At 41.6% G+C, this 21,485-nt stretch overlaps 2 protein-coding genes across 2 annotated transcripts; one reads left to right on the top strand and one right to left on the bottom strand.

Annotated features, from left to right (window-relative positions):
- Positions 1–11,879: 11,879 nt before the first annotated feature.
- LOC114941210 (uncharacterized) lies at positions 11,880–19,512 on the bottom strand. The gene has a single exon (XM_029316115.2). The coding sequence runs from the start codon at positions 18,170–18,172 to the stop codon at positions 16,502–16,504; it is 1,671 nt and encodes a 556-aa protein (XP_029171948.2). The 5' UTR covers positions 18,173–19,512; the 3' UTR covers positions 11,880–16,501.
- LOC114941218 (uncharacterized) lies at positions 18,074–21,478 on the top strand. The gene is made up of 3 exons (XM_029316125.2): positions 18,074–18,585; positions 20,511–20,621; positions 21,169–21,478. Exons 1-3 carry the CDS (start codon positions 18,446–18,448, stop codon positions 21,476–21,478), a joined length of 561 nt encoding a protein of 186 aa, XP_029171958.2. The 5' UTR covers positions 18,074–18,445.
- Positions 21,479–21,485: the final 7 nt, after the last annotated feature.

The following is a 21,485-nucleotide window of genomic DNA, read 5'->3' as shown; positions in this document are numbered from 1 at the left end:
TGTAAAGTATACATGCAGATTGTAAAGACCAGATAAAGCGATTGACATATACTAAATCGTCCTACTTCGCGAGGACAAAGGCTGACGTATTTGGAGGCAATATACCTAAATAGAATTGTATCACTTTGGTCAATCGTTCTCGAGAGGATAAGATATATAATCAACGGGTCCCTCTCTTTGTGTAAAAAAAAAAAAAGAACCGAAAAATATGATCGTATAATTTCTTTCTACCACTTCCACCTTATTCCGTCTCTCAACCGCGATAGCAAGATCTCCCAAGTCGGGAGATAACTTCGGTGCCGATATGCGCGGAAAAAAAAGGAAAGAGAAGGAAGAGGGAAATCTCGAGGCGATCGTATCTCGGTCCCCGTGGAGGCCCTTTTTTCCCTCTCCCTCTTCAGCCCCTCTTCAACCCGACCAGACAGCCCCCGACAACAATGGCGCGCGCTTGCGTTCACGTGTGCGAGAGAGGTTTCTCTTCTTCCTTTCGTGGCTCTACGAGAGATCGGATATTTTACGTCTAACATCGCGCATTAGCGAGAGAAAGAGAGAGAGAGATAGAAGGTCCCAGATATCTCGTAAAGTATGGCGGCGTATGACGAAATATAGAGAGAAGCACGACTTGATGTTAGTGCGCACCGAAATTCCCTGGTACCCTAATTCGTCTTCCTTCTTTTTCCTCCCCAGCAAACACCGATATATAATTGTTACATTGCTATATAATAAAACTGAATATAACAGGTAATATAACGTGTATGTGTACATGTAACATTCATGTTAGTTGTAATAGTTGTAACATTTTAACTTAACATAACATATATTACATTGTAGTTATATACCAAATAGCACATTGGTGTATTGATAAGTCAGTGCTAACTTGGGATATAATGACAATATAACTACAATGTAATATATGTAATATTAAAAATGTTACATCTATGAGTGGGAAATTACAACTAACATATACGTTACATGTAACATGCTGGAGTATATAACATTTATATACTGTGTTTGCTGGGTCTTCTCGGTCTCTCTATCGCCGGTTCTTTAAAGCGAAATGTCAGGTCAGGTAATGACTAAAGGGCCTGGCGTTTTTGGCTAAATATGACCGCCTCATCCTCGTATATGAGACTAATTTAGGTAATTTAGCCCCGACTGCGTTCAAGCCTTCTATAAATGCAGGTGCGAATGCGGACCCGATTTTTAAGTCCGTCCACGTCACGAGGTATGTAGACAGTTAAGATCTTTCGAGGCTTTTAGACCAGCTCTCTTCTTTTCCTCGACTCATATCTCTCGTATCTTGTCCGAAATAGCGTAAAGAACGTGTAAAAAGCATTTAAAAGCGGTTTCATAAATTTAGAATGCTCAAAATGCTGTGTCCTTGTGCCGAATCTATGACGAAGGGTATACCGAAAGATTGATGGAATATGACAGTCTAAATATAGAAATAGCGGAACCTTTTGGAATGTTTCAAGTTTGTAGTCTTTCAAATGCCTCTCCGAAATTCCCCGACCACAAAATTCCAATCCAATGAATTAAATGTTTATTAAGCGGATCCTAAACATTCTTGAGTTTCAGTCCTGTTTTATCCACAAAATGTGAGATTAGATAAACTATAAATCTATTTATTGGCTATACAGATTGTTTTTTACCTGAAATTAGAGCGCTTCCACATTTGTCAAGATTAATACTTTAATTTGTACAGGAAAAAGATTTATAAATTCTTTTGCGTGCAGAATTATGAATTCTTTTTCTTCATTCCAGTTCTAATTTCGGGTAAAAAACAATCCGTGTAGCCAATAAATAGATTAATAACTGAATCAAACCTCACAAACAACAGGACTGAAACTTAGGTCAGCTTAGGATCCCCTTAAATGCATATTAATACGAAAATATATGTCAATGTATAAGAAATCGAGATGAATGTCTAAACCCATTAGAACGAACGGCGGACGATTAGCGGCGGATCGATACGAAATCAGAGGGATTTCTCGTCCCCTGCGCGCTCATTTTTCATCCCCAATCCGCGAAGTCCGGCGATGTCGCGTCCGGAAGCCCTTTCGGGGACTCCAACGATGTTTCCGCGCTCGCGCGCATACGCTTCCTAATTACCTAATGCCGTGACCGGGGTTATTACGTAACGAACGACGACAACGACTAAACCGGCGAGGGTTTCAACGTGGCAGACACACGATATAATTCCTCCCCCCATCACCCTCGGTATACAAACATATATATCTATCGGCCCAACGTCGAAGTTTAACCCTCGGGCGAGCAGTTGTGCCCCGAGCCGTGACGAGCAATGGTCTCTAAAAGGGGATGAACGGGGGAGAGGAGGTCCGGGAATTATGTACATGGCACAATCTTTCAAATTTATTACCTCCGAGCAATAACATGTAAATGCAAAACGAAAAGATCACAATGGCTCGTCTCTCCTCGAGGGAGAGACGAATGTTTCGATTAATAACATTTTCAGGGAAAGAGAGAATTTTTTTTCTTCTGACACAGGAGAGCTTTCCGAGTCACAGAAAGACCCTTTTAAATGTCGAAAAAAATGGTATATATTCTATTTATATAACCCTTCAGGCCGCGTCGCGGCTGTCGATGTACGGCGGCGACAGAAAATATTTTGCGGTAAAAGCGATGGCTATCTCGGACACCCTGTATACACGACCGAGTCGTGTCCCGAAGGGTCGTAATAACTCCGGCGGCTATCGGCCGCGTAAAAAAATCGTTCCCCGGCTTCCTCAAATATCGGCAATATCGAAAAATAGTGCGGTCGAAACGACCGGTTCCGGAAATTGCTCGGTAAAACATCTATACGGTGAATATTTTCTTGGAAAACGTAGGACTTCTCCGCGAATCGTTCGCGAAGGGATATGACTTTTTTCGGGAAATGAAGAAACTGCAACGACTTCTTGAAAAAAAAAAAAAAATAAATAAGATAAACTCGAATCGCGGCAGTATAGCAATCAAGAATGGTCTTTTCTCTTCCTCCGGTAGCAAGCGTACGTCATTTTGACGCCTAATGACGTCATTTTGTCATTAAATAAAAAATATTATTAGAAACATTTATCTATGATTAGAAACAAGCCAAGTACCAAACTGACGTTATTAAACGTCAAAATGATTTTGACATTTAATGACATCAGTTTGTTACTCGGGTTGTTTCTATAATAATAGATAATTGTTTCCACTATTATTTTTTTTATTTATTTTACGACAAAATCTAAATCAAAGATCGATAATTAAATGATAAAAAATATTAGAAACAATTATCTATTATATTAGAAACAACCCAAGTAATAAACTCACGTCATTAAACGTCAAAATGACGTAATTTAGACATCTAATGACATTAGTGTGTAACTTTGATTGTTTCTAATAATATTTTTATTATTTAATGACAAAATCGAAATTAAAGATCGATAATTAAATAATAAAACAATTACTCTATGATATTACGTCGATTTCCTCAAGATACCGTATTTCGCGGATACATATTAATGACGATGATGAATATGTCGTATTTACTTAATTTTGAGCATAAGGCGTTCCTCAACTGCGTATAATTACGGAGTAATTTCTGCCGTCATCTGCGCGCGTTCGCACGGCTCCGGTTCCCGGGGACACCCTGTATATACATCCCGCCGGCCTGCTTCCCTCACATCCCGTCAATAATTCGAGCGATAGATAAAACCGAGCTCGTTCCTCCGGAAATTCCGCGCCGCCGCCGAGGCAAATTTTTTCTTTTTTTTTTTTACATGCACGTAAAAATAAAGGCGCCGATCTGGATGATCGGCAAAAATTGGCCAGCATCAGCGGAATTGCAATGTCGCCTATACTCAAGGATAGAAAAATCACGTCGGAAAAATTTCACTCGCGACGATCGATGGAAATTACCGTAATCGGACTTTCTTCCTTGAAATTCCTTTCAGAAGGACACCAATTTTGCTCAACAATCGGAAAGTGAAAGACACAAGAAGCGCGAAGGAAAGAAAATGCCACTTTCGAATCTGTATATCCTTGGAACGGGACTAAGACCTTAATTCAATATAAATAATCAATTTTTTATATTTATATACAAGACATTTACATCGAGATATTTTTTTCCAAACTCTCTATTTCACTTTCCGGAGAATTTTATTTTTTCGCGGTGTTATTTTTCGCTTCTTCAAACTTTTCCCGGGCTGTTTTTTAGAATTTTTCGAACGCTTTCCCGCGGGAACGTCATCTGAAATAACAATCGGAAATCAATGCTGTATTTTTCGATCGATAGAAGCCGGGTGATATAGAAGTTTTCAGAGATTTCCCTAGACTTTTCCTATATAGGCGAATTTTCCGTCTCTTCCTCTTTTACAATACCGATTCGCGAATCATTCTCAGCCCGCGCCATTGTGCTCGCCAAAGTGCCCCCGTCGATCCTCTTTCAAGATTCCGCACATTTTTCACGAGGCAAAGGCCGACCCGGCACGAGGGAAATTACGGACGCGGTTAAATCCGACGGCTCTTTCTGCGAAACGCGCGAGTGTGCTAATGACTTTTTGAGATATACGCCTGGGATACGATTGAATAAACGCTCTCTTTTCGGCCCCCGGGCGTTTCTTCCGAAAAACTATTATATATTATGTAGGCCGGCAGAAATTGCCTGTAAAATAAATGCCTTGCGTCTTGAATGTAAATCTTTTACATATTTTATAACTTAGAAAACGGAGCAGAATATATTTCTCAAACTTTTATTGAGAAATTTTGATATCGCAAAAAAAAAAACGCGAACCCCAAAATAAACGTTGCATCGTGTCACCGAGATACGACTGAGATGAGTACAATCACGCTATCTTTCATTTTTTGTTGAGCACATCATGCTTTGTTAACAACCGCAAAAAAAAAAAAAAAAACGGGATTTGATACACAGATCTCGCATTCATACGCAACGATATCTTATCAAAGCTTCGCGTTCACGAGAGATTCTTGAATTCAGGGATGAGGGCCATGGACGTCCGCAGGATATTTTTTAAGGGAGGGAATACGATTAAAACTTTTCTTCTTTTTTCATTTTTTTTTTAATTATTTTATATATTTTCTATATATTAAATTTGCAAATAATTTTCAGTATTTTTCAAAAGAAAAGCAAATACTTAATTTTTTTAATGATTTTCCAAAAGCAAGATTTTTTCAGGGAGAACGATTAAAATTTTTGGTTCATTTTTAATTTTTAAAATTATTTTTATACATTATTTATATATTAAATTTGCAAATAATTTTCAGTATTTATTCACAAAGAGAGCAAATGTTTAATTTTTTAAATGATTCTCCAAGGGCAGAATTTTTCCAGGGAGACACGATTAAAATTTTTGGTTCTTTTTTAATTTTTAAAATTATTTTTATATATTTCTTCTCCACTAAATATACAAATAAATTTCGGTATTTATTTAAAAGAAGAGCGAATACTTAATTTTTTAAATGATTCTCCAAGGGCAGAATTTTTCCAGGGGGACGATTAAAACTTTTGGTTTTTTTTAATTTTTAAAATTATTTTTATATATTTCTTCTATATTAAATATACAAATAAATTTCGGTATTTATTTAAAAGAAGAGCGAATACTTAATTTTTTAAATGATTCTCCAAGGGCAGAATTTTCCCAGGGGGACACGATTAAAATTTTTGGTTCCTTTTAATTTTTAAAATTATTTTTATATATTTCTTCTCCATTAAATATACAAATAAATTTCGGTATTTATTTAAAAGGATAGCAAATATTAATTTTTTAAATAATTTTCCAAGGGGGCCCTCTCTGCCGACGTCCATGACGATAGGGCACAATCTTTTTTGTACAATATATTTGGAAAATTCATGATGCCAGATCGCTGAAAGAAGGGTTTCCCTGGCTACCGATCCCCAACTCGATCGCGCCCCCTTTGCGAGCCTCGGTCGATCTTTTCTCTCTCTCTCTCTCTCTCTATCTCTCTCGTCGCGGTTTGCTCGGTGCGGTCGTGCGGTCACGTTGATCGATCGTTACCGTGTAACGAACGAAACACGGTCTTCCCTTCCCGCTTGCCCCCCCCCCTTCGTCCCTACGTCCGTTTCTCCTTGAGCGCGCGCTTTGAAAAGGGCGGGCGCGAGACAAAAAAGACGAAACCGGAGCCGGCTCTGGACGTCGCTCGGCTTTCTAGAGATGCGCCGGAGAACGGGCGAGGAAGCGAAAGAAGAGGGACAGCGAAGGGAAACAAAGGGGGACGTGCAGCAAAAGAGAGAGAGACATGTAGAATGACCACGATGACTATGACGCAGCCGCCGTTTCCATTTCCTGTACCGCGACCGCGACGCGAGAGCCGCAGGAAAAAAAAAAAAAAAGAAAAAAAAATAGCAGATGGGACGAATTTGAGCAGGTTCATCAACGTTCGGGCTGCGTGTAGAATGTTCGTTAATATTCTAGAATTGTAGGTTTTTGCTCGCGCACATAACGAACTCGTACTGCTTCTCGAGACGAGTATTGTGTCGCGTGTATGTATGTATATGTGTATTGTGCGTATGCATGCATGCATGCGAGGATGCACGGCCGGTAGTTACGTCACTGACTGAAGGCGGATGGGCCTGCAGGAAACCGGAGTTCGAGATCTGATCTCCGCAGATTCAAAGGCCCACATTCATATCATACATTTAGCGACAGATGTGTGTGTGAGAGAGAGAGAGATATGCGGTTTGACATTATTTCCTAAGCACATGGCTAACGTATTCATATCAAAGTTTTTTTTTGTCAAGCTTGACGTTCTATCAGTATTCTGTCTCATGAAAGCGCGCGAAGAAGATGCAAGTTTCCTCTGCACAGAAAAAAAACAGTGTCCTTGAGAGAATGCAAATATGCCTTGATTCAAGTATATTTTATCCTTATAATAGCGCTAAATATAAATAATTTTTAATAAAATTTAAAAAAAGGTGAATGTTGTAGGCCAACTAAACGAGCAATAAATAAGATCTAAAGATTCATTAATTAATAATTAAATAATTTTTGTTGCACTCGAACGTTAGACAGCATCGGCATTCTAATTTAATGACATATCAGTGAATTTCTTTGTTCGACGAACGCGAAGGGGAAAAAACGCGGTGACTAAAATTAAATTTTCAATCGTCAAAGTTTTGATTTTTATAAATCTTCGTATCGGGGAAAATTCAATAATTTTGCTGCTGTACAAAAAAAATTCTACAATTAAATTAACATAACTATTGTTGCACCCAAATCTTAGACAGCATCGGCATTCTAACACAGAAAAAACAGTATTCTTGAGAGAATGCAAATATGCCTTGATTCAAGTATATTTTATCCTTATAATAGCGCCAAATATAAATAATTTTGGATAAAGGATAATTTATCCTTAAAACAAAGTGCAAAATTAAAATTAGTTATAAAGTTATAAAGTAAAAATTAAAACAAGAATATATCTGAAGGATAAAATATACTTTACGCAAACTTATTTATTATTAAGGCAAATGAAAATTTGTGATTGCAAAGATCATTCTATGCTTAAATCCATCAAATAGCGTTCAAGAATAAAAATATACTTGAATCAAGGATTCCTTTTTTCTCTGTGTAAATAAACAAAATAGAGAATACCGTGGAATATATATATATGCACTTTCGAGTTTTATTTCAACGTAGTGGCATCAGTTTCGTTAATCGTCTCGTTATAAATGCATATTTCGATAACCAACAATAGTCGGAATTGCCCATTAAAAGTTTGCTATTGTGCGATATTGATCTCTGTACATGAATAAAACGGAGCAAATAGTTTCGTTTTTATTTATCGAAGCGTATTACGAGGAATGTGAGTAAAATTATTCGCTTATACGGAGGCGCGTATATATAGGAAAAATGTGTTTCTACAAATAAAAAGATTCTATAAAAGCGTCGCGAAAAAAAAAGAAAAAGACTCGAATCGATTCGAGAGAATTCCGTATTAATAAAACAGAACCAATTAATTCTGTCCTTATATTTATCGAAGCGAAAAAAATGCGCGAGGGATAAAATTACTCGCGTCTGTGCCTGAAATAAATAACAAAAATAGAAAGTGCCGTAAAAAAAGAAGAAAAAAATTTGAATCGTAAAAGAGAGATACGAATTGTGTATTATAATTTTATGCACGCTCTCGTGGCTGTGTGATTGATGCTTATCTTGATAGTGATAACAGTTCACAGACGAATGCTTCGAAACACAAAAAAGCCCGAGCAACAGATGTGATGCACAAATTCACGAAATGTTAGATGTCAGATCTGTGTTTTCTTGTTGCTTAAAGAATGTTGTCCTAAAAATATTTTCTCCTCTTATCTCCCAAAAATACGCAATTCAAGTCGATCGATACGAGTCTTTCTTCGGGACTGAATAAAGAAATCAATAATCAAAATTCACATCTGAATTTGACTAAAATTAAATTGTCAATCGTCAAAGTTTTGATCTTTATAAAATTGAATAATTTTGCCGCTGTGTATAAACTTTAGAAAACTCTAAAATTAAATTAACACAACTATTGTTGCACTCGAACGTTTAGATAACATCGGCATTCTAATTTAATGATGTCTCGTATACATCAGCGATTTTTTTTGTCCGACGAACGCGAGGAGGAAAAACGCGGTGCGTCGTGACTAAAATTAAATTTTCAATCGTCAGAGTGCTAATTAAAATTTCAATCAAGTTTTGATTTTTGTAAGTTGATGAGTTTTGATTTTTGTAAGCCTTTGCATCGGCGAGAATTCAATAATTTTGCCGCTGTATGAACTTTACAAAAATTCTAAAATTAAATTAACATAACTATTATTGCATTCGAACGTTAGACAACATCGGCATTCTAATTTCTTTGTCCGACAAACTTGAAAGAGAAAGAAAAGCGATGCGCGCGTGACTAAAATTAAATTTTCAATCATGAAAGTTTTGATTTTTATAAACCTTTGTATCGACGAAAATTCAATAATTTTGCCGCTGTATAACTTTACAAAACTCTAAAATTAAATTAACAAAACTATTGTTGCACTCGAACGTTAGACAGCATCAGCATTCTAATTTAATGACATTTCGCATATCAGTGAATTTCTTTGTTCGACGAACGCGAAGGGGAAAAAACGCGGTGACTAAAATTAAATTTTCAATCGTCAAAGTTTTGATTTTTATGAGCCTTTGTATCGGGGAAAATTCAATAATTTTGCTGCTGTACAAACTCTAAAAAATTCCACAATCAAATTAACATGACTATTGTTGCACCCAAATCTTAGACAGCATCGGCATTCTAATTTAATGGCATTTCGTATATCAGTGAATTTCTTTGTCCGACGAACGCGAGGGAGAAAAAACGTGGTGCGTCGGAGAACCTCGCCTGTTAAGATGATTGTCGGTCACGTGTTAAGTCGTTTAGCGAGCAGCCGTGCTTCAAGAATATACGGGTAGATTTTAGAACACTAGAGAGTCTTCACGTTGTGGAAACCTGTACGGCGTTAAGCGCGAGATAAACAACAGCAGTAGCTGTCTGTCTAATTCGTTAGAGGAATACCCAGTTAGAGAGAAGAAGTCCTAATCCATCAGGGTTCTACGGTTCTTTCGGATGAATGAAAAAAATGAATAAGATAGGAAATGTACCGATTTAATGTCCCGTTTAATTTTCCCTTCGCGAAACGGAGGGCGAATCACCGGTAATGATGAGAAGACGACCGCCCGGAGCGTTAGTTTTCAGAATCTTTCGGAAGACGAAGGGTGCTCGTAGACCTTCTCCTGGGAATCCATCCGTTAACGATTAGGATTTTTCCAAAAATCATTATCTACACTTTGTGCAACCCGTGGAAGAGTATGTCATTTTTTTCCAAAATAATCTATACACGAATTTTCTCTTAGAATTCATCCTGAAAATCATGGTACTTAAGGGACAACATTGCGGAAGAATTTTATAAGAATTTCTCCGATTAATATTTAGCATAATTAAAAATATGAATATCTCCCAAAATAAGATATGTAAATGGTAAAATCAATCGAACCTAATTTATATTTTATCGTGATAAATTTGAAAAGAAAATTCGCTCGTCCTCTTCGATCAGCTGATCATTAGCAAACAATTAGAGGCACTAATTTTTTACGTTATATTACCGAATGAACTAAAATATTTGTTTCGCAGGAATGCAGCTAACGAATGGGAGAAAATGAGCAAGAATATCGATCCTCGCGACGATGTTCGATCATCCCCGACGAATTCGGGACGAATCATCATCAATCGGGGAGTTTCCGCTTTCGCGCGACACGTCGCCCGGCTAGAGCCGTCTCGAATAATTAATAGACGGACGTGAGTAACGAGCTTTTAATTGCTGCTTTTAAGCGTCGCGGGACGGATATCTCGATCTCTCCGGGCAAACGTCGTTTTTCCGTTCGCCTCGTCTCGTCGTCGTTAATTGCGTCGCGACAATTTTGTCCTCTCTTCTCCGAAAAAGGGCTCGTAATCTTACATCCTCGTTTTCTTTTTCGCGACTTGACCCGAAAACCGAGGCGACGCTAATTATTTATATATATATATACGAGGATTTTTATTACGAATTATTTTGCAATTTTCCCGCGCCAAGTATTTCGAGAAACTTATCGTCAGTTTCAACTTTCGCGACGTTCGATCGTTTTTCCCCAGACTAATTCCCGAATTTCGGACGATAAATGAGCCGCGCCATCAGCTTCGCCGTGTTATACGTCAGAGGAGACTCGGTTCTGCCGAGGATTAAACCTCGGATTATATCTTTCCCGCGGGAAAGAGAAGAGGGATAATTCCAGAACTCGAATAATTAACCCTGGCGCGCGACCAAGAAGGGACTGATGAATGTTTCCCTATTTGTAGCCCCCCAAAATGAACACACTACGCAATATGAACTATAACTTTATAACTTTCACGTAAATTTGTATCTACAAAAATTCTATCGATCATATTATATATAATATTTATATTATATATATATATATATTATTTATTAATATTAATTATTTATATTATATATAATATCACAATCGATAGACAATACATGTTTTCTCTCGAGTCGCGGAGTTAAATAAAAATGGTTTATTGCAAAAAATCGGGAAGCCGGACGAAAAATCGAGAGAGGAACGCTTTCTACGTCGTGGTGAAATCACCAATCGATTGGAAGGCTTCGACCGGCATCGTTATCATGCGACAACCTCGCTGGCGAGATGTACAACGATGCTTATCACTCGGCGTGGATCGCGTCATCGCGGCATCGATTTTCGCTCTCTTCGAATCGGCGACGTCGCTCGGCTGGAAACGCTGAATAATGGAGGCGAGGAATTCGAAAAAAAGATCGAGAACGAGAGATCTCCTCTCTTCGGGAGGGTGAAAGAGAAAGAGAGAGGAGATATTTCTGACAAGAAAAGCGCCGCGAGGCCTAAATAAACGACCTGAATTTATACCTGGGCCTCAAGTCCGTCGCAGATGGGCCGAACTGCGAAAAGCCATCATCCCGACGAATGAATCACGCCGCTAATAAATCTACCGAAGGTGAAGGTAAACGAACGCGAGGCGGCAACTCGAAGAGTCGAACACCACCGAGTCGGATTTATTCCATTATATTCATTCGGATGACTTTTACATCATACGTCTTTATCATCCTTCCTCGAATTTCTTCGGATTTTTATATACGAACGAAGAGATCCGCTTGAATGTCAAATTCCTGCGAACGATGCCCGCGATTTATTTTTACAGCGCAATAAAGCGATATGTACTCTTTAAGAGAGTATTTACTCATTAAAATAAATTCTGTATCTTCGAGCTGAATGTTTATTTACATCGCAGAGATGCGTGTATTACTCTCGGGTATTTCAATAAAACTATGCACATATTCTACAAATAAAACTGTGTACATATTCTACAAATTCATACAAAATTTAGAGGTGTTATTTTTATTTTTACGACAACTTTTTTACAAAATATAACAAGAGAATTTATATTCCTCTATATTTTTCGCGCGTATATATATATATATCTCATTGTCAGTTGATCTTGCAGTATCCTGCGGTCAAACGTCGACACTCGACCTCCCTTTTTCCGATGTACGAAGAATCTAAAAATCTGTACTCATCGCAAATATAGAGATTTGCAGCTTTGAGGATAACCGAGTAACCGAGGATCCGTGGGATCAAAACTCTAAGACCCCTTTCTCTCCCTTTCTCGTTCTTTAACAAAGATTTTTACAATTTTTCTTCCTGCATGTCTCAAGAGTGGGATAAATTTATCCATGTATGACTCTTCGTAACCGAAAAGCGACAAGGATCGATTCGCGGACTGTCGTTGTCGGACCCGCGAAACCGCGAATCCCGAATAGCAGTGGAGTACCCGAAGAAGACCCTGAAGGAGAGAGAGAAAAAGCGTCGAAAATTCATGCTGTCCATCCTTCAAGAATACGAACGACGTTCTCTATTCTTCTGGAGGATACTGAATAATGGAGGAGAGCGAATGAGAGAAGGAACATTTAGGGGGCAACCGGTGGTGAAGAAAGGAAGGAGAACGACATCTCACGAGTTCTCTCGAGGGCCCGAAAACGGGCCCCTGGAGAACGTTAGTAGATGCTAATGCGGCCCTAAGCAAACTGGGATTTCTTTTCTCTACCTGAAGAGGGCGCTCGTTGCAGGTGGATGGAACTTCTGGTGTGTGTACGATCCTCCCTCTCTCTCTCTCTCTCTTGTTCCTCAAGTCTACCGCATGTGTGTAACATACGTGTATGCTGTATACAGGGTGTCCCAGACTTACTGTACCACACATTAACGGGAGATTCTTGAGGCGATTTGGAGACGATTTTTCCTCAGCGAAAATGTCCAGACACTAATAATTTTCGAGTTATAAACGATTGAAAATCAAAGCTTTTCTATAAACTAAGCCTTGTGAAAATCCATTATTAACAAAACTACATTTTTTAGTTAATTTTAGGTAAAGTTTACTATAATAGAATTGTAATTTAAGACTTAGTTACAAAGATATATGATGTCCAAAATTAGGAACATTGGCAAAATGATGATCTTTCTCGATATTTTCGCTGAGGAAAAATGGTCTCCAAATAACCTTAGGGGCCTCTCATAGAGATGTACGGTACGATAAGGATGGGAGCAGTGTTGGGTAGTATCTATAGATACATGTATTCAATGAAAAAAGCAATTCCATGTTTTGCGATATCATGTTTTATAAATTCTGAAATGCTTTTTTCAGATACATTTTCACATATTTTTTTTGAATACCCCAATTCTTTAAATTTCTAAAAGATCAAGACTGCAAGTTATCAACATATCGTCACCAACACGTTGAGCGATTATTAAGCATTGGCCAAATTTTAGTACAATAGCAAAATAGTTTGAGTGACGATACCTTTGAGGCATTTTCCACGTGTCAAGACTATATACTAATAAAGTCGTAATATAAACAAAAATATGGATAAAGATAAAAGAATGATTCAGTATATTTTGTGCATATTACCATTATTATGATAAAATATAAGTTCAAAGTATCTGATATGTATCTGAGATACTTTTAAAATAACCCAGTATCTGTATCTATATAACATTTTAATTTGCATATCTGTACCGATATTTAAATGTATCTTACCCATCACTGGATGGAACACCCTGTATATGTATATGTGTGTGTGTGTGTGTGCACACGACGTGTGTTTATTCGGTGCCCGTCCGGCCACCCGCTCACCGTCAACAACGAACTCGGCACGTACAGCCGTTGTGTGTCGGCGCGACGGCGATTATACAGGGTGTTTCTCGTGAAACGCAAACTCGAGACGCTTCCCCGAATTGAGGGGGCACAGTTGGCTCGCCTTAAAACGCGCTCTCTTTGCTCCGAAAGACCCGGGGGATGAAGAAGGGGGGTTACCCTCGTCTTCTCGGTTGAAGGATGACTCCACCAAAGTCCGGACTTTGGCAAACATGCGTCGCCCGAGGCGACGTTTAATTCGATTTCAAGTGGACATTCGGAAATTCGGAAGACTCCGATTCATTTAATGGAATGTTAGCTCTCTCTTTCTCTATCTCTCAGATTTCGTCGACTCGCGATTAAAATTAAATACCTACTGGGGAAAAAAGAGAGAGAGACCTTTCTTTTTTTAAGGACAGATATTTTTAATCGCGAACGATCACTCTCGGTGTCGCTTGATTGCAATTGCAGCTAAATGTTTGCAAGAGCCTAGCGAAGCTGCTTTAGAACACCTGTTACGCTGCAAAAATATTACAGAGAGAATCGCCATTGAACAGTAAGTCAATAATGGAAATGTATAACATTTCCATTATTTATCGTGCAATGTAATTTTACGCTTATTGTTCATTGCAATTTTATGGTGCGCGTTAGAGTTAATTCCTTTCGCAAATACGAATCGTAATACATCAAAAGGAGAAATATACCGTATTGATTTCAACTCGTATCACGCAAATGGAAATCCCAGTGTCAGAACGAGGTATTACGAGGCTGCTTTTCTCTACTGCGCTTTCGGGACACCCCATACATGCGCATGGGGAGACAGATGTACCCTATGCCGACTATGCGCTATAGACCCACCCGCATGCACTTTTAACGATCGAGATGATAAGTCGCACAGAACAGAGAGAGAGAGAGAACGAGCGAGGGTTCTCTCTGCGGATTAAAGTGGCTCCACACCGAGAAGGCGAACAGAACCCGGATACCCTGGAATCATAATCCGATATAACCGCCTTCGTCACGACCACCAGGCCCAAAGTCCACTATTTAAATCTTGGTCTGCAAATTCTCGTTCTTGAAGAAGGAGCGAGACGACATATCCGAAAGATGTTCAGAGGTTATTCAGAGAATATCCAGAGGACATTCGAACATCCTCGGGATGTTCTCTGAACGTCTTCGGGATATGTGTTTTGTTAGGGTTATTGGGAACCGTGGAATTGGATGTCTATACACATATATGTGTATAAAACTGCCTGAACTGGCAGTCTTCAACAGGCGAATGCCTGTTAAAAAAGGGAGAACTGCTTGTATAAAAACGACTCTGCTAAACGACGTAAACCTACATCATAGCCCGGGTTAGATTCAGGGAGGGAGGATAGACCCGGAGGAAGGGAGATGAGGAGGCTGGAGGAAATTACTCGAGATTATCGACTATATGCGCGAAAGGACTCTCTTTATATCCCCAGATCTTTAACGTTCCTCTGAATTTAACACTCGAGAGGCTGCCTTTTTCTCCTCCGTCCTGCCATTCTATCACGTAGACTCTTATATTCGCGTAAAGTCACTTCACTTTAATTGTATACAGGGTGTCCCAGACTTACTGTGCCACTCGTTAATGAGAGATTTGCAGAAAATTTTTCCTCAGCGGAAATGTCCAGGCACCAATAATTTTCGAGTTATAAACGATTGGAAATAAAAGCTTTTTTGTAAACTAGGGGTCTTGTGAAAATCAATTATATAACAAAACTACATTTTTTAGTTAATTTCAGGTAAAGTTTACTTTAATAGAATTTTAATTTAAGAATTAGTTACAAATTTCAAATAACCTTAGGAGTCTCCATAAACGGATGATGCGGTCAGATTGCGACACCATGTATATGTATGAAAAAACGGTCGATGTGTGAGAACGAAATGAAATTAAGCAATGATATTCTCCGAGTTTCCGATATTGATCAAGCTTCCTTCGGAAAAGTAACACCGTATATAGAACGATAATTATAAATTATCGCTTATTAAACGATCGGTTTTCTTAAATACAGTTCGAGAGGCCGGAGAGAAGGAGAGAAGAAAAGCAGGACGAGACGCATAGGATAGTCATTATAAGCGTCGCGTGCATCGATTATCTGTCGTCTGCCGTGAATTACGCGTAAAGTGGTAGTTTATGCAGAATCTACACATGAAAAGTATTTAAAAAACGGAAAGGGCGCACGTACCCGGAAGACCCGCGCAACACACTTAGCATCTTCGTCTTCTTCGCGATACTATAACGAGTCGCAAACGCGCAGCCCTACTTGAAATCTACCTGGTAAAGTCGTCTAAAAATGGGAACCTTTGGAACTTTTGCGTCTCCCGACTTTACCTTCTCTCTCGTCGTCTTGATTTAATCAATTTCCATGGAACATCCGTAATTATCCTAACGGCACACATATCCCGAAGACGTTCAGAGAACATCCTGAGAATGAGGATATCTTCTAAATATCTTGCGGATACGTTATGCTATTAGGATAATACCCAGACAGCACCGTATTCAAAATTGACGTTGTCATAAGACACCTTTATGAAATCTTATAATATGATATTCAAAAGACACCTGAAAGATGTGATGTCAATTTTGGACACGATACTGTCTGGATTCGGAAACGAGACGGAGAGAGGGTAGAATCGGAGAAGAATCCATTTTCGCTTGGACTCAGGATAACAGCGCAATCACGATCGCTATTGCTATAGTTGCAGGTTGTTTAAACACGAGGGAGAGCCAAAGCATCGCCAAACCACACTTGACCATCGTCTAACTTTGGGGCAGGAGAGCGTGATAGCTCGGCGTCTCGTAGAAGGCGGCGGCGGTTTGAAGGGCGTGAAGCGAGGTCGCGTGATGATGCCTGTGTATCGTGCTGGCGTAAACGCTGGATACGCCGGCCGCGGCGGAGACGCCGTTGGAAGCACCGAATATGGACGAGGAGGAGGTGATGGAGGAAGTGGAGGAGGCCTGCTGACCGATATGCGAGGCCGCCCGCGACAGCAACGTCGCCGACGGCCGCCTGTAAGGATGATGAACGACCGCCGCGGTACCGGCGCGATGATGATTGCTGGAGCTCGAGCTCGCGGCAGCAATATTGCTGTACGCCTGCTGATAGGACTGCCGTAGGATACCGGAGATCGACGCGGACGTTGGCGACGTGACCGACGACGAAGAGGAGGAACTACGGTCGCTTTGGTGAGGCTGATGATGGAGCTGGTGGGCGCGATGCTGCTGCTGTTGCTGCTGTTGCTGGCGATGCTGGTGATTGTGGGCGCGCATGGCGCGGAAGTAATGCTGATAAATACCTGATATAACTGCTTTCTCATCCGCGGAGATGAGATCGGCCGCGCTGGAAGCCGGAAGCGTCGGCGTCACCGGCCTCTGTTGCTGTTGCTGCTGTTGCTGGTGATGCGGCTGTTGCTGTTGCTGATGATGATGAACGCGCGCGTGAGTCCGATGATGGTGATGATGATGATGATGACTCGGTTGTTGCTGTTGCTGGGAATGATGTCGCCGCTGAGACGGTTGTTGCTGCTGTTGCTGGGACAAGGTCGCCGCGACGTTGAGCGCCGCGCGATACGAGGCCGCCATGGTGACAGCTGACATCTGGCCGTGGGTCGTGGATAGCAGACCGGTCCCGGTATCCGCAGCGGCCACGACCGCCGCGGCGACCGCCGAGGACGACGCGATCGACGTCGCCGGCGACACGACCGAGGTGGACACGACGTTGGTGGAAACGACGTTGCTGTTGTTATTGTTATTGTTCGACGGTGGTACGACCGTCGTCGTCGTCGAGGTAGACGCAGCGGCGACCGCGATCGCCGCGGTCGCGACCGTGACCGCCGCGGTGGTCGCGGATACCGTCGCGGCGTTGCTCCTGCGACCGCTTCTGCGGGAGGACATCGGCGCCGTCGTGGGTGCCGCCGGCGGCGGCAGATTATTGACGAAGGGGCTCCGTCTCTCGCGCTCGGCGCGCCGATAGTAACACGGATGGATCATCAGGAGAGGCTCGCCGCCGCCGGGCGGCGGTTTCGCCTGACTCGGCAGCTCGTACTCGACGCTGCAGTCCACGTGGAGCGGCTGCGAGTAATCCTTGTACTCCTTGTAATTGTTGATCGCCACGGCGGCGGTCGCGGTGGCGACCGCGGCTGCCGCCGTAGCCGCGACGGCGTTCGTCGTCGCCGGGTTCACGACCGTCGTCGACGACGAGTTCGTGCCGGAGGTGGTGGCGGCCGCGACGACGGTGGCGTCGTCGAGACCGGTCGACGTCGCCGGTAGCACCGTCTGCCCGGTGACCCCGGATGACGCACCGACGGCACCGCCGCCGGGATGATGATGGTGATGATGATGATGATGGTGATGATGATGGTGATGGTGGCCGTGTCCGTGGTGCACGGCGGCGCCTATCACCACTTCCTTCTCGTAGCAGGCGGCGGCCATGTTGTCGGGTGCTTCCTCCTCCTCCTCCTACTATCCGGGCTTCCGCCGGTGCGCCGCCGTCCCTTCTTGCACGCCCGGCGCTGACGACGACCCACGATGACCCACGGTGTCGAACGCTAGGCCCTCATCACGCGGGTGGACGACGACCGCGAGGATTTTCGCCGGGATGCTTCGACGTCGCTCCGTCGTCGAGGAGTGAGCGACCAGGAAATTCCTCCTTGACCGATCACGGGGACACAGGAAGTTGCGTCAGGGTGGTCAGTGACCACCGCGATGACGGTACTCCCCGATTGTATTCGTGCACTCACGAGCGAGCCGGGGAATAGGATTGTAGCTCATCGCCGCGGTATCAGCCTTGACCAAGGGTTGGACCAAGAGGATATATCCAACACCGAGGACAAGCTTTCGAAGAAGTAAGCAAAGAGAGATTTTACTTTCTTTCACTTCCAACAAAAAGCTCGTCTTAACGTGCCAATTACATACGAGACCCTCGGTTATTAATGCCCGCTTATCCAGAACGGTCGGTCTCCCTCTCTCTCTCTCTCTCTCTCTCTTTCTCGTCCAGCGTTCGCTGTCAGGACCACCCGTCGTCCTGCAGCCCTCTCTTCCTTGCTCCCCTACCTTCCTCCTGTCTCGCTCTTCCCTTCCGTCTTCCTCTTTCTCTCTTCGTCCTTCCCCCACGTCTTCCACCCGTCTTTCACGCGTGCTTCTGCTTCACCGTCACGGAGACGCTGCTCCAGGTCGCCGTCGACGCCCCGCCGCTTTCGCGAATTCAGTCCCGGCCGCGTGTCGGCGGGGCCGTCCGTGAAGCCGCGTGGCGTAACCGTGGGAAACGTCAGGGTGCGACAGCGATAGCGTATCGTCGGGGTGTCTCGTCGGGCCCGAGCCGACGTCCGACTGACTTGACTGGGCGTAGTAACGTGCGGCTCGCTCGCCCGTGTATCTGTGTGTCTGTGTCCGATTCCGCGTGTAACTGTGTGCGTACGCGCCGACGTTTTACGCGACGCGGCGTCTATATCTCGCGACGCATGGATATCCCGGTCTCTCTTTCTCTCTCTCACCCACACACACACATGTACACTCTCTTTCTCCCCCTATTCTCCCTGTCTCTTTCTTTTAATATACGAATATATATATATATATATATACGTGCACTTTAATATAATCGCGAAAACTCCGATACGACGGTGCCACCCCTGGTAAGGACGTGCGGGCACGTCCCAACGTTGACGTTTGTGTGTATGTATGTGTGTGTGTGTGTGTGGACGTGCGGTCTGCGCTCGCACGTATGTGTGCGCAACGCAGGCAGGTGAACGGCGCGACACGATCGTCGCGCACTGGCAGCCGAGCTGCGACTGAGAGCAGAGTTCCTGGGGGAGAGTCTCGACGGCTCCCCTCCCGATTAAAGCGAATTGCATTCGCCGGCAGTTCGCGCGGATGGTCGATCGTTGTGCCGGGCTATAATGCCGGGTTTACACCGGCTCCGGAAATGACGAGGTTCAAATATATTCTCCGACTTTCTACAGATCCGCATTTGTTATTCCATTCAGAAATATGTTGCTTCAAAATTCTTTTTTTTTTTTTTGAATTTAAATGCGTAGGTGCGTTTTGAAAAATCGATCTCAAAAGTCGATCTCGAAAGCCATCTCGAAATACATAACCAAATCGATTTGTCAATTTTATCGCAGTTTGAAAAATTTAATTTTTTTATATTTTTTATTTTATACTTTTTTATATTTTATATTTAAAAAATGAGATAAATATATATATATATATATATTTGACGTATTGTCTCCGCCGCGAATAAATAAAAAAATCAGATTGATATGATCTCTTATGCATTGCATTATGCGCATCAGAAATATGCTTCAAAATTCTTTTTTTTTAAATTTAAATGCGTAGGTGCGTTTTGAAAAATCGATCTCAAAGGTCGATCTCGAAATCCATCTCGAAATACATACCAAATCGATTTGTCAATTTTATCGCAGTTTAAAAAATTTAATTCTTCTTTCACGATATATTTATTATTTTATTTAACGGTCATTATTATTTAACGTTAAGTAATTATTATTCTTATTTAATGTTGTTACTTGTCTTTTTTATATTTTATATTTAAAAAATGAGATAAATATATATATATATATATATAATATTTGACGTATATTGTCTCCGCCGCGAATAAATAAAAAAATCAGATTTATATGATTTTTTAATGCTTTGCATTATACGCATCTAAAGTGAAATAATGTATAAATAAATTGCAAAAAGAAGATAAATAAAGAAAGTCGAAAAAAAAAATTAGAAAAACAGATTCTAAGCCCGATTCGATTTTCCACAGATATTCGGGTGGCAGCACTGCCTCTTTATTAAAGACCGGCGCTACCTATCCAAGGCACGTGAAGGCGAGTGAGATCAGAGACGCCGCTGTGCAAGTGCAAGCGCATTGTGCGTAAGTACCGCGTATCCTCCCTCCTCTTATTTGCGTGCACCTATTGTCCGATGCCAGGATCGATATGACTGCCGAGGCACCGCTTCCGTGTAAGATGCATTACTTAGATATTTCTATGTTAGTACATTCATTATATTACATACACGCGACTTAAGGTTAGCCCGTGAAACCTAACCTTTACGCACGCTTCTCGAATTCTATCCTTATCTTAATCGAGTGTCGCGAATGATGCAATTCTGCATTATGAAAGAAGAGAAGGTCCTCTTTGTATGTTCCTTATAAAATAAACGTAGATAAAAATAGATTCACGTTGCGCGATAATTTTCGTTGCAAAGTGGATCGCAAATTTGCATTAAATTCTTCGATTCTCAAGAATGTTTAGTCATTCTTTTCAATTAAATTGTGTATTTTCTTCAGTTTGCAATATGGTTCTTAGTAATTTCGAAAAGTTTGTAATAAAAAAATTTGACAATTCAGAAACTGCGCTTTATATAATACGAGAAAATATGTAACAAAGCTGTATCTATTTCTGAATTTCTGTTTTTAGAGAACATCCGATCCGTCCTGATCTGGAAATAACTTCAGTGTACCTGAAGAAGAACATCCTCGAAGCCGTTCGGCAATTGTACGGCGAGGAGGGAGCCAAGAGTCGGATAGACATTCTAAAGTTCAACCCTGCGAATCGCAGATTCATCTTGCGCTGTCCATCTGACGCCTACACGCTGCTACGAGCCTCCTTAACTTTAGCCACCAAATACGAGGGCGAGACGTGCGTGTACACGATACACCGAGCGTCCAGGAATTTACTATCCTTCACCGCTGACAGCAGGACGTTTAACCACGGAGAGGTAGTCTAAGGATACA

This window comes from Nylanderia fulva, unplaced genomic scaffold, assembly GCF_048542155.1.
Source record: "Nylanderia fulva isolate GAGA-0341 unplaced genomic scaffold, ASM4854215v1 Scaffold6, whole genome shotgun sequence".
Classification (NCBI taxonomy): domain Eukaryota; kingdom Metazoa; phylum Arthropoda; class Insecta; order Hymenoptera; family Formicidae; genus Nylanderia; species Nylanderia fulva.
This window is presented reverse-complemented; position numbering and strand designations above follow the sequence as displayed.

Bases quoted from the DNA above. Each gene is read 5' to 3' on its own strand.
- LOC114941210 (XM_029316115.2), bottom strand. From the start codon at position 18,172: ATGGCCGCCGCCTGCTACGAGAAGGAAGTGGTGATAGGCGCCGCCGTG.
- LOC114941218 (XM_029316125.2), top strand. From the start codon at position 18,446: ATGACGGTACTCCCCGATTGTATTCGTGCACTCACGAGCGAGCCGGGG. The intron at 18,586-20,510 runs GTAAGCAAAGAG...GATTTTCCACAG, and splicing joins GAGGACAAGCTTTCGAAGAA to ATATTCGGGTGGCAGCACTG. The intron at 20,622-21,168 runs GTAAGTACCGCG...TTCTGTTTTTAG, and splicing joins CAAGTGCAAGCGCATTGTGC to AGAACATCCGATCCGTCCTG.